General features: G+C 51.4%; 1 protein-coding gene across 1 annotated transcript in view; it reads right to left on the bottom strand.

Moving 5' to 3' along the window:
• Positions 1-7,648, bottom strand: part of LOC101999920 (cholesterol 24-hydroxylase) — a 28,477-nt gene extending 20,829 nt beyond the window's left edge. Inside the window, exon 1 of the mRNA XM_005343533.3 lies at positions 7,423-7,648. Within this exon, the coding sequence (XP_005343590.1) occupies positions 7,423-7,541 (119 nt within the window). The 5' untranslated portion in view covers positions 7,542-7,648. The remainder of the gene's footprint in view (positions 1-7,422) is intronic.
• Between the last annotated feature and the right edge of the window lie 5,253 nt (positions 7,649-12,901).

The following is a 12,901-nucleotide window of genomic DNA, read 5'->3' as shown; positions in this document are numbered from 1 at the left end:
CCAAGGTGCCCAGTGGTGCAAAGCCTGGTGCAGTGGGTACCAAAGGCTTTCTTAGAGAGCAGTCTTACTTCTGTCCCCTTTGTGAGAGGTCCAAGGCTGGCATTGGGGAAGGACTCAGTGGCCTTTGACACTTATGGGATATTCACTGCGTACCAGGCCCCACACTAAGCCTTATCCATGGTCCTGAACATCACCTGGCCAGGTTACACACCACCATAACCATTATCGCCATTGTTTACAGGTGGGGTAGAAACAGCCGTGGGGAGGCCATTTGCCTGAAATGTACAGCAGGCACCAGGATGAACCCATGGCTTCCCTTCAGGGGACGATATGTCGTCTTCAGTGTGTGGAACAGATCCTAAGCACAGCTGCTTGTCACCTTGACGCACACAAGGTGTGATTTATTGCTCTTTGCCACTGTGGCCTTTTGGATGAGTTGCAGTGACATTACAGTTGGAGAAGTCTAGGTCATAGAACCCAGGAAGAGACCAAAAGAAAGTAAATCTATCATGCCAGAGAGTGCTCACTTGGCAGCACATATACTAAAATAGGATGCCAGAGACTCGGCGATACAGAAAAGAAACCAGGCTGGGGATGTGACTTGGTTGGCAGGGTGCTTGCCTAGCACGCATGGGTTCCACGGAATTCAGGAATCACATTAACTAGGGGAGGTGGTGCATATCTGCAGCCCCAGGACTCGGGGTGGTATGGAGAGGCGAGAGATTCCAGATGGGGTGGTAGATAAATAGAGCAGCAGAGCCACAGAGACAGGTGGGGTGACATTTAATACAGAGAAGGTACATCCCCTTTACAGGGTCACTGAGAGAGAACCCAGCTGCTAAAGAGATCGCCATGCGCGCATGAGGAAAAGGTGAGGCATGGTGGGCAACACCCTGCAGTCTCCATGCTGAAGAGGACGAGATGGAGCTCACTGGCTACTAGTGTAGCCAGACTGGCAAGATCTAGGTTAGTGAGAGACCTTGCCTCAAGAAATAAGGTATAAGCCAGGCAGTGGTGGTGCACACCTTTAATCCCAGCACTCAAGAGGCAGAGGAAGGCGGATCACTGTGAGTTCGAGGCCAGCCTAGTCTACAGAGCGAGTCCCAGGACAGCCAGGGCTACACAGAGAAACTTTGTCTTTAAAGAAGGAAAGAAAAAGAAAAGGGAAAGGTATAAAGTGGCTGAAGAAGACTTCTGACATCCCTGGTCTCTATATGCACACACCTGCATACACTACACACAAATGACGCACAGCACATGTGTGCACACATGCATACATACACCTGCACACACACACACACATCAAGGTGGCTTGTGAGTTGAGACACAGAAGCTGTGAGAGATTTGGTCACATGGATATAGGAGAGAAGACCACTCCAGGCAATGGGAACAGCAGGTACAATGGCCCTGAGGTAGTACACGCTTGGACAGCAAGGAGATGCACACACTAAAGCAGAATGCTGGAAGATGGCATCACTAAGGTGGGAGGGCAGACACTGGTGGACATTATGGACTTTGACCCTGGTGGAGTGTGGGTCACTGGTGGGTTTCGAGCAAAGCAGATAGAGGGGTCTGAAGTGGTCGTAAATGAATCCTTTATAGCCACACTGGAAGTGAGGGCAGGTCAAGGCCCAGACAAAATCAGAGGCACTAGCAGCCAGAGGGGTTGAAAGGTAAAGAGCAGCATACCAGGGCAGCGCCAGAGAGAGATAGAGACAGAGCCCAGGTACAGAGGTGCGGGTCAGTGAGAGGACCTGAGTGAGACAGAGACCTTCGGCCTGGACAATTAGCCAATGAGGGAATCCACCATTTCCTCAGGTGATGAGCCATGCCTATGGGCTGAGAGGCATCATAGCTGCTCTACAATTGTGCCAGGGCCTTCTCAGGGCCTGTCTATAAGAGGAGCAGGACCCATCAGTGACCCTGCTTCCTCAGACAATGGGACATCTGTGGGACATGTACTGAACACAAGCACCAAGAGTTGCAAGGAAAGTTGTGCCTATGTTTCCCAGAGGTTCCTCACTTTTTTGGCTTAGCTCCTTTCTCTATGAGCATCCTCCATAGAGAGGACCTGACCCATGAGCTACTTTCTTTTCCTTTCTTGTCCCAGAACCAACAACTTGAGACAGGCAGATGAAGTCAGAAGCATGGCTGTGGACCTGCTAGTCTGTGCCAGTCAACAGCCCAAGAAAGAAGGGCTTACAGCAATGGATTCAACCTGTGGGCCACAGCCCCACAGGGGTTGCAAATCAGATTGTTTACATTATGATTCATAACCATAGCAAAGTTACAGTTACAAAGTAGCACATAACTTTATGGTTGGGGGGGTCGCTACAACATGAGGAACTGTGTTGAAGGTCGCAGCATTAGGAGGGCTGAGAACCACTACCGTAGAGGAAAGGGACTCAGAGCTAACACCTGGAGTTCAGACGAGACTCCATGCTAAACTCAGGGTGGAGGGTTCACAGGAAGTTGATGTTCCAGCCAGTAAGCAGATGAAGCCACAGGGATGCATGGAGACAGAAAACAAGTGACCGAGACTGAGCAGATGCCACCAGGTAGGAAGAAGCAGAGTGAAGTGAGCAGAGAAAGTACCCCACTCTGCAGGGGCAGGGGTGGGAGTTAGGGTTGGGCTCCTGGAGCTGGCTTTGGCTTCTGCAACATGGGTAGAGAGGCAGGGGCCCAAACTAGACAGGAGTGAGTTCGAATCAGTGCTAGAGAGCCGGGGACCCACAGGCAGGGTCTGCTAGAGAGTGTGCTTTAGGGGGAACAAACTGGGGGCGACAAGAGGGTGGAGAGACAGGTTTTCTCGTGGCAGAGATCGGTGCAGCACATTATATAAAGATGGGGGAGATACAGAAGAAAGCCGGTGGTGTAGGCAGTAGGAGGTGCCGCTGGAAGGGCCGCTGAACGGGGGAGGGGGAACAGGCTGGCCTTGGTCAAAACATCAGTGGTCACTCGCAAGAGCAGCTGGAAGCTGCCCATTGGCCATGGGGCAGGGGTGGGCAACAGAGGTCAGGACAGGAATTTCCACCCAGTTACTCTATTTGCCGGAGGAAGTAGGAGGTGAGAATAAAAACTGAGCATGCGATTGGAGGGGGCGGCATCAGGGCTGAGGGAAGGCAGGAGAGCAAGAAAGTTGCCTGGAGAGGGGGTGGGTGAATGTACTAGGGCAGGAAGTGTAGGGCGACTGAGGTCACTGCCAAGTCAGGGGCCTTGGAGAAAGGTGAACCTTCGACATCACATACTATGGAGCTGCATTTCCAGAACCATCTACTCGTCACTCCTAAAACTATGCATACTTGGGGATGGTGTTCTCAAGTCACCTCTGTGAGTCTGGGTCCTCTTTCTCCTCCTGGGCCTGCCTGACCCCAAAATCTACACCTAGGTCAACTGCAGCCTGGGAAGGCCAGGCAAAAGAGGGAATCTGAAGGCTGTTGTTCCTTCTGGCTCCAGCAGGGGGCGCAAGGGAGAAAACAAGCAGGAAGACCTGGCTCTAAAAACAAGCAGGTTAAGATTGTCTAGGTGACCACTGGGACTCCACACAGACAGAAGCTACTTGTCTTAGCCCTGGTGACAGATTGCATAGGGCATGCAGGGCAGGAAGGACAGTCAGGGCAGGCAGGGCAGGGTGGGCAGGCAGGAAAGCCGGCAGGCAGGGCAGGCAGGCAGGCAGGAAGGGCAGGAAGGGCAGGGAGGGCAGGGAAGGCAGGGAAGGCAAGGAAGGCAGGCAGGGTGGGCAGGCAGGAAGGCAGGTAGAGCAGGCAGGGCAGGCAGGGTAGGGCAACACTTCCCAGCAAAATGTTTTCCCCATAAGAGTGACTGGTCAGGTGAGTATCCAAAGATTCTATGGATTTGGGCAGAAAAAGAGCAGTACCCAACTGGAGGGCCCACTGTGAGGTCACCAAAGGGATATCACTACAGTGGCTAGGAGCAAGCTATCTACCACAAATGTGTGAAGGTAAGAGCCATGTTTGGGTCTTGTACCAGAAGTACCTAATGCTCAGCTGTAAACTCAAGGTGCATTGGATGGTACCACATAACAGGACCAGGAGTGACAGTCTCCCATGACTAAGTCCTGTATGTGCTTTGTTGAATAGTCCTCATCCTAGCCAACGCATGAGCCAGCAATTCTGAGTGGAAAGAAAAGACTAACAAATTCTCCACCAGACCATCCAGGAAACAATGTCAAGACATCTATCCAAAAATTAATAAAAACTAGGTTAAAGAAGACCTTTCGTCATCAAGTCACACCCACTGAACAGGACCAGGCAAGCAGGGGCTGATGACTACCGCAGAGAAATAAAGATGCAGGAAGCGTTTGTAGAGAGTCGGGATGCTGGGCTTCAGTCTTCAGTGATTACACAGACCAGGGCAGTGGGATGCTGTACTTAAAGCAGAGAAGGCACACTGCGGGAGGGCCTCCTGCAGAGTAAGGAGGATGGAGGGCAGGGTGGGGGTGCAGCAGCTGCCTCTTGCACACAAAAAGCTCCTTGCTTGCAAGCTGGCAGAGCTCTGGAACACCAAAGGGCAGACGCTGTCACGCAGGTTTCCTATCAACCACGGTATGAGCAGGCTTTAAATGCCAGAGCCTCTTGTTTGTGCTGGAAGACATTCCAGAACTTTCATTTAGTTTTATATTTGACCACCAATCCAGTTTAAATCCAAGATCTTTGAACTCTGCATTGTTCAGTTCACCTACTAAAGAGTCGAATCCGGTTATGGCCAGTCTCCTCATACTGCTCCACCCTCAACACACCTGCAAGTCCCAGGTAGATTCTGGTGTAAGAGATGGAGAGAAAGACAACAGAAACAGAGAAATACAGATTGTTTGGGTTAGGATTTGTGTTTGTTTCTGCAACTTAACACAAGCTAGGGTCATCTGAGAAGAAGAAACCTCAGTTGAAAAAATGTCTCTATCATAGTGGCCTATAGGCAAGTTTGGGGGACATTAGGGATTGATAGGGAAAGGACCCAACCCACTGTGGGTGATGCCATCCTGTGTGGGCTGTAAAGAAATCAGGTTGAGTGAGCCATGGGGAGCATGGCAGTAGGCAATGTTCCTCCATGGTCTCTGCTTCAGTTCCTGCCTCCAAGTCCTTGCTTCCAGATCCCTGCTCTCAGGCTCCTGCCTTGATTTCCTCCGGCGATGGACTGTAGCCTGCAAGGTGAAGTGAACCTCTTTCTCCCAAAATTGCTTTTGGTCATTTTTTTTCTTTAATCACAGCAATAGAAGCAAACTAAGACAGACACATATTGCTCCAGAGACGACCCTTGAAATTGTGCTAAGTGAAAGAAGGCAGACAGAAAAGGTTCCAGATTGTATAACTCCATTCCCGTGAAGTGTCTAGTACAGGCCATCCACGGAGACAGATGCAGACCAGTGGTACGGATGCTGGGGCAGGCAGATAGGGCATGCTAGACAACGGATACAGGATTTCTTCTTGGGGGTGAAAGAAATGTTCCAGAATTACTGATGATGGTTATGTAACTCTGAGGCTCAGCTAAACACTTTCAAAGGCTAGATTTTAAAGTATGCACATTGTATCATATTTGGGTTTTTTTGTTTTTGCTTTTGTTTTGCTTGTTTGTTTGTTTTAAGAGAGAGGGGCTAGAGTTTACTTCTGCCTTCTCTGGACCACCAGTTCTGAGAGCCCTGAAGCCCCTGAGTTTAGGAGAAGAGACTGTAAGAAAAACAGAAGCTTATTTGCTTCTGAGAGTGGATGTGGATGGCTTGGAAACAGAACAGTCGTGTGTAGCAAAACCTGGAGATTCTGCATCCAGCTCTGAACCATGTGCGTGCACCAGATGCTGCTGGGAGAGAAGACGTTCGGGATGCCACATGAATGAGACAGACACTTAGCAAGAGATGGCACAGTGACTTCCAGATCTATGAGATGACTATAATACATCCAGAGGTCCAACAAAAGGCCCCTTCCCTAAGGGGTTAGCATTCCAGTCAAGCCATGTTGGCCAGGGGAAGGCCTATTTAGGTGGGGTAGAATGCATAAGTATTGATTAAGCAAGGCACAGGGGTCCCAGGGAGACCCCCCCCCAGGTCAGAAGGAGGGCACAGGGAGGGCAGAGAGCCAAGGGAAGAGAAAAGTTGTCTCCCTATGTCACCAGCCACAGGGGTTAATCTTGAGTCCAGAGCTGGAATTCAGGCAGCCATGACTGGAGATGGTACCTTCCAGAATGTTCATGTCCAGAGGTCTTAAAAAAGTGTGTCTAATACCATTGTTTGTTTACTCAACAAATATTTATTGAATAGTGCAACATGCCAGGCACTGGGGATACACAAGCAAACACAGCATCTCTGCCCTCCTGGGGCTCACATTCTGGGATGGGGACAGTCAACAGGTAGGAAGAAGGGAACTTAAGGGATAATGGCCCTTGTAAGTCACCCAGGGCTGGGCAGACTTCACACAGAGTGACTGGAGACAGCCTGTTTAATGTGAGATCAAGAAGATAGCCTCCACAAGCCCGAGAAAGAGACTAGAAAGATCCAGTGGAGGGATGTAGGGGACAGGCAAGCTGGGACAAAAGGGACAAGAGGGGACAGGTATCGTGTGGGACTGTGAACTCAGCAGGGGCCTTGCTAGCTTTGCAGTATGCTTCATGTGGGATTGGATTTTTGAGTTCTAAAGTGATGGGAAGTCCTTGGGTCACTGCCACAACACAGTGATTCTACCCTTCAGAAAGCTTTCACCTGACATGGTGGTGCACGCCTTTAATCCCAGCACTTGGGAGGCAGAGGCAGAGGGATCTCTCTGTGAATTTGAGGCCAGTCTGGTCTACATAGTGAGTTCCAGGGCAGCCAGGGCCATGTAGAGAGATTTTGTCTCAAGAAAGAAAAAAAGAAAAGAAAAGAAGGGTTAGCTTTGAATGGGGGCCACTGGTAAACTGGGTGAGGGCCAAGAATGGAAATTCTGAGGACAAATGAAATGTCCCAGGACAGAAACAAAGACACAGGGAAATGTGACGAAAGTACAGTGCTCTGTACTTGGACAAGTGGCCCTGTCCAAGTCCCAAAGTTAGCAGTACCCACTTTGAAAGCAGGCTGACCTGGGTTTAAATCAAGGCTTACCAACTGTGTGACCTTGGGCAGGTGACTTCGCCTCTGCGCACCTCAGTCTCCAGGTCTGAACGATGGGGTCACAGCAGCGCCTACCTGACAGGACTGTCGCTGCCGTCACATTTGTGCGGCCCAGCCAAGCGCGGTGGGCGCCCAGCAGCTGCTGCGGCTGTGAGTAATTTGTTACTAAGAATAGTTAGCGCCCCTCTCCGGGCCTGCGTCTCCGAGCTGGCCGCGCGTACACGGCGAGACTGGACCCCCGGCCCGGACGCGGGCTCGGACTAGACCCTAGTCTACCCCCCGGATCGAGCATCCCAGCCAGGCCCCCACCCCCACCCCCCGCTCACCTGGGCCGCGGCGGCCCGGGGATGTGCTCATAGCGGCTGCGAGCGCGATGCACGAAGGTGCAGCAGAGGCCGAAGGCGAGCAGGACGGCGCTGCCGAGGAGCAGCAGCCCCGGGCTCATGGCTCCGGGCCCGGCCGGGTCGGCGCCGGGTGCCGAGGGGGCCGGAGGCCGCGACCGACTTGCTGTCAGCGCCGCGCGCCGCCTCGGCCCCAGGCCCCGCGCTCGCCAGCACCGCCCCCGCCGCTCGGCTCCGCCCCCGCAGGCTCGACCCCGCCCCAGGCACGAGGACCCGCCAACCACGTCTCCGCCTCCGGCTTCAGCTCGCGGAACCCGCCCCCGAACAGCCACGCCCTCTTCGAGGCCCGGCCCCAGCCGCCACGCCGTTCCCGCCCAGAGCAGGAAGTATTCACCAATCACAACCTCAGACTTCAAGGCCACGCCCCTTACCACCTCCCTTAGACTCAGGCTCCGCCTCGAAGTTGGCCCCGCCCAGAACGCGTTGTCCTGGCAACTTCGCTTCCTGGGCGCACGCTGCCCAGGCGGCGGCGCAAATCCAGCCCGCTGGCTCCGCCCCTTTGGCACCTCCAAATGCCTCTCCGCGTGCGTTCCAGGCCTCTTCGTTTCTCGCGCAAACCTTCTGGAAACCCTACCCCAGCCATCCAGTCCCCGTCGTACGCTGACTGTTCCCAAACCTCTCCCTGGAACCGCAGCGCAACAAAGTTGGTCATCCCTAAACGTCCTTGCTCTGCGCCTCCACTGCGGGCCAGTGCAAGCCGTGTGCCCACCGTGCGCCTGCGTCTGCCCGGAGGCGGGATGCAGGAGTCCCCAGACCCGGAGAACCCCTGATCCTGACTGTGGGTAATGGTCCATAGAAGTGTGCTGGTGTGTGCTCCACCTTTTCATCGATTGTGAGCGCCGAGCGCGCCTCCGTCTCACTTCCGAGTTTTAATTCCCCTCTGACGGGGGGAGGGGGAGTGGGGGGCTCAATGTAGCCTGCAGTGGATGGGAAGTCCAGATGTGCACTCTCCTAGACAAGATAAAGAGCCTAGGGGCTGGGGAGTGGGGGTTCTGAAGACCTCAAAAGCAGCTGGATTTCCGCCTTGGGTAGGTACTGGAGGGATTTGAAGACTGGAAAACAGGAGAGAGCTGTGTACCCACATTTCCAAGTATAGCAGGGCCAGACCCCAGGAGAGACATGACAGAGGTGACAGCTTTAGAAGCTGTGCTCAGTACCGAAGATTTCGGGCTGGAGAGGCCACCGCAGCCTGTGCAGGTCCAGAAGCCAAGCGTCCAAACCCGATCTGGGTCGAAGAGCTCCGGGGGACGTGGCTTGCCACTGCGCCCCCGTGTGGTAGCGAGAGGCAGTCGCAGGTGCGCAAATGGGACCTCGGATGGCCCCTGCTTGGGGGCAGAGGAAGGTCAGCCAATCTGGTTTAGCCATTTGGAAAGCTCCGGGATTGTGTGTAGGGGAGCAGGGGGAGGAGGGGGAGAAATGTGGAGGGAGAGGCGATGTGGAGGGAGAGAATGAGGCTTCGAAGAAGGTGTTGACTTCTTGCATGCTTTCAGGTGAGTTGAAACTAGACAGAAAAAATTGTGGTGAGGATCAAAAGTTCAAGGCTAGGTAGGCACGGTGACACACTCTTTGATCTCAGCAATGAGAAAGCAGAGCAGGCCAGGGCTACATAGACAGCCAGGACTACATGGAGTGTCTCAATTAAAAAAAAAACAAAAAAACTAGGCCTTGAGAGTTCAAGGCCAGCCTGGGGAGCTTAAGAATCTGTGTTAAGACTTTAAAAAGGGTGAGAAATCTCGGTAGTGGTAAAGTGCTTGTCTGTAAATATACAATGCAAGGTCCTGGGTTCACGCTCCAATAGTGTGGGGGGGGGGGCAGAGAGTATGCATGGTAACCTTAAGTGGCCGTTTATGTAGCCCCACTCTGAGCTTAGAAGACCTCCCAAGCTGTGTGAAGCTAACTTCTTGTTGCCTTGTCTGTCTGGACACTGAACAGAGACTCCCTGGAAGCAAGACCAGACTCTGATGGGCTGTGAGCACTCTGAGCCCGTGCACACGGGAAAAGCTAAGCACATCAGGCAACACTTGGGACTTCTGGCTCAGCAGAGCCGGCTCACCCCACCATTTCTCCCCCTGTTCCTGGTTAGGGTGTGTCAGTGGTGACCCTGTCCACTCTGTTCCTGTGCCTCCATCCCCATCTGAGGCTCCTTACTCTCTAATTAGTTGGGGGGCTGCTTCACTAAGACTCTAGGTTACACTGCCTGCCACCTGGCCCTTCCCTGGGGTCTACACTAATACCACCCAATAAGGTAGCCACAGGATAGATGAGATTATCAATTGAAAGAGTCACAGTCCAACTTGGGATAGGCATATGTGTAAAATACATACCAGATTTCAGAAATTTAATAGCCAGAATTTGTGCGTTCATGTGTGAGTGTGTGTGTGCGCGCGCATGTGTGTGTCTGTCTGTGTGTGTGTGTCTGTGTGTGTGACAGGAAAGGGTGTCAGGTGTCCTCTATCACTCATCCCTATTCCTTGGACACAGTTCCTCCATGAAACTGGGACTCACATATTCTCAGCTAGGCTAGAATATTACTTCAAGTATGTAAAGATGTGCTGCATTTGTTTATGCTGCACTTACTTAACATTGTATGATGTGCTGCTTTGCCTGCCTAAGGCACCTGATTGGTCTAATAAAAAACCAAACAGCCAATAGCTAAGCAGTAGAGGGATAGGTGGAGCTGGCAGGCAGAGAGAATAAGTTAGAGGAAGAATCTAGGAGAGAATGGGAGGAGAGAACAATGGAGAAAGAGGGAAGAGCTCAGGGCCAGCCAGGCAGCAGCCAGCCAGAGAGTAGAGCATACAGAAAGACAGACAGAAAGAAAGAAAGAAAGACAGAAAGACAGAAAGAAAGAAAGAAAGAAAGAAAGAAAGAAAGAAAGGTAAAAAGCCCCAAGGCAAAACATAGATGAAGAAAAACGGGTTAAATGAAGTTATAAGAGCTGGCAAGAAAGGAGCCTAAGCTAAGGCCGAGCATTCATAACTATTAAAGTCTTGGTGTCATGATTTGGGAGCGGATTGGGGGCCCAAAAGAAAGCCTGCTATAAGCCAGCAATCACCAACAATCCTGCCTCTGTTCCCCCTTGGAGCTGGGTCACAGGTATGAACAGGATACCTGGCTTGTCTCTCTTCCCCCTTAGAGCTGGGTTATAGGTATGAACAGTATGCCTGGCGTGTTGAGTGGTTGCTGGGATCTAACCACAGTCCTTGTGCAGTAAGAACTCTTAACTGCTGAGTCACCTTTCCCGTCTGGCTGAAGTTGCTTTTAAGTCACAAATACCTTTTTTGTGTGCCCACACATTTGGAGATCAAGGAGACAGGCTTAGCTATCCATTCTCACCTCATCTCATTTTCCGGGACAAGCTTCCTCATTGACCTGGAACTTTATCAAGTAGCCTAGGCTAGCTGGTCATTGAGCTACCAAGGGTTTTGCCAGTCTCCAACTTCCATCTCACCATTGCTGGAATTTCAAGTGTATGCCACCATGCCAAGCCCTTTAGAAGTTATTCTTGGGGCTGAGAGATGGCTCAGAGATTAAGAGCGCTAACTGTTCGTCCAGAGGTACTGAGTTCAATTCCCAGCAACCACATGGTGGCTCACAACCGTCTATAATGAGATCTGGTGCCCTCTTCTGGCCTACAGGAATACATGCAGACAGATGCTGTATACATAATTAATAAAAAAAAATCTTTAAAAAAAGAAGTTATTCTTAAGTCATTAGTATTTAAGTATGTATGTGTGTATGAGTGCCCATGTATATTTACACGGGTTCTGGGGGTCAAACGCAGGTTTTCCAGTTTATAAGACGCTACCAATAAAGCCATTTCTCCAGCCCTAGTATTTTATATTGGCTACCTGTTAAAATATTTTGGATATGTAGGATTAAATAAAATATTTCGAAATGAAGAGGGGCTGGAGAGATGGCTCGGCAGCTAAAAGCACTGAATGCCCTTCTGGATGATACAGGTTTGATTCCCAGCACCCACATGGTGGCTCATAACCACCCATAACTCCAGCTCCAGGGAACCCGATGCCCTCTTCTGGCCTCAGCAGAAACGAGGCACAAGCATGGTGCACAGACTTACATGCATGCAAAACACCAACACACATAAAATATTTTTGTGGGGTTTTTTGTTTGTTTGCTCTTTGTTTTGAGGGTTTGTGTAGCCCTGGCTGCCCTGGAACTCACTCTGTAGACCATGCAGACTCTGCCTTCTAAGTGCTGGGATTAAAGACATGAACCACAACCGCCCAGCTGATAAAAAAATTTTTTAATTAAAGAATAAAAAATATTTTGCTGTTTTAACATGGCCTCTGGAAACTGAATTGCCTCCATGGGCCACATCCTTCCATTGGACGGTGGAACCCAGACAGCAACCCCAGCGCACGGACCTTAGGTCACCGCATTCCCATCACAGAGGAACTCAAGTAACAAAACCTAGGCCTGAGTCAGAGGCAAGATGGGGCCCTGACAAGATGTGGTGTTCCTGCAAACTAGCACTGTAGATGCTCCCTGTCTTAGGGTTTCTATTGCTAAGATAAAACACCATGACCAAAAGCAACTCAGGGAGAAAAGGGTTTATTGAAGCTTACATCTTGTAGTCCTTCATCCAGGGAAGTCAGAGCAAGAACGCAAAGCAGGAGCCTGGAAGCAAGAACTGATGTAGAGGCCATGGAGGAGCGCTGCTTGTTGGCTTGCTCCCCCATGGTTTGCTCCACCTACTTTCTTACACCACCTAGGACCACCCACCCAGTGGTGGCACCGCCCACAGTGGGCTGTGATCCTTCCACACCAATCATCAATCAAGAAAATAATACACAGGCGTTCCCACATGCCAATCCGGTGGACTCATTTTCTCAACAGAGGTTCCCACTTCTCAAATGATTCTAGCTAGTGTTAAGTTGACATAAAAACTAGTCAGAACATGCCTCAATGGAGTGCCGTTTCTCACCAGGAACCGTCAGAGATTCAGCAAAGGTGAATCTGGAGCCACTGACTGAGGAAGATCGGGAATGGGACAGGCATAGGGGAGACACTGAGGAAGGACAGGATGGGGGAGACACTGAGGAAGAACAGGATGGGGGAGACACTGAGGAAGGACAGGATGGGGGAGACACTGAGGAAGGACAGGATGGGGGAGACACTGAGGAAGGACAGGATGGGGGAGACACTGAGGAAGGATAGGATGGGGGAGACACTGAGGAAGGACAGGAATGGGGAAAGCACTGAGGAAGGACAGGGATGTCACCAAATCAGAACTGAGATTTCTTTACAGAAGATTCATGGAACGCATCGGTTACATCTGTAATGCTACCTTAAGTCCAGAAATCTTATTACCTCCATTTTCTCACAAGGCTCAGAGCAGTTAAGTGACTGGCTGTCCTCAGGCCACACAGGACTGGAAGCA

This window comes from Microtus ochrogaster, chromosome 1 (genome assembly GCF_000317375.1).
Source record: "Microtus ochrogaster isolate Prairie Vole_2 chromosome 1, MicOch1.0, whole genome shotgun sequence".
NCBI classification, from domain to species: Eukaryota; Metazoa; Chordata; class Mammalia; order Rodentia; family Cricetidae; genus Microtus; species Microtus ochrogaster.
The sequence above is the reverse complement of the archived record's forward strand: the minus strand, read 5'-3'. Positions and strand labels throughout refer to the sequence as shown.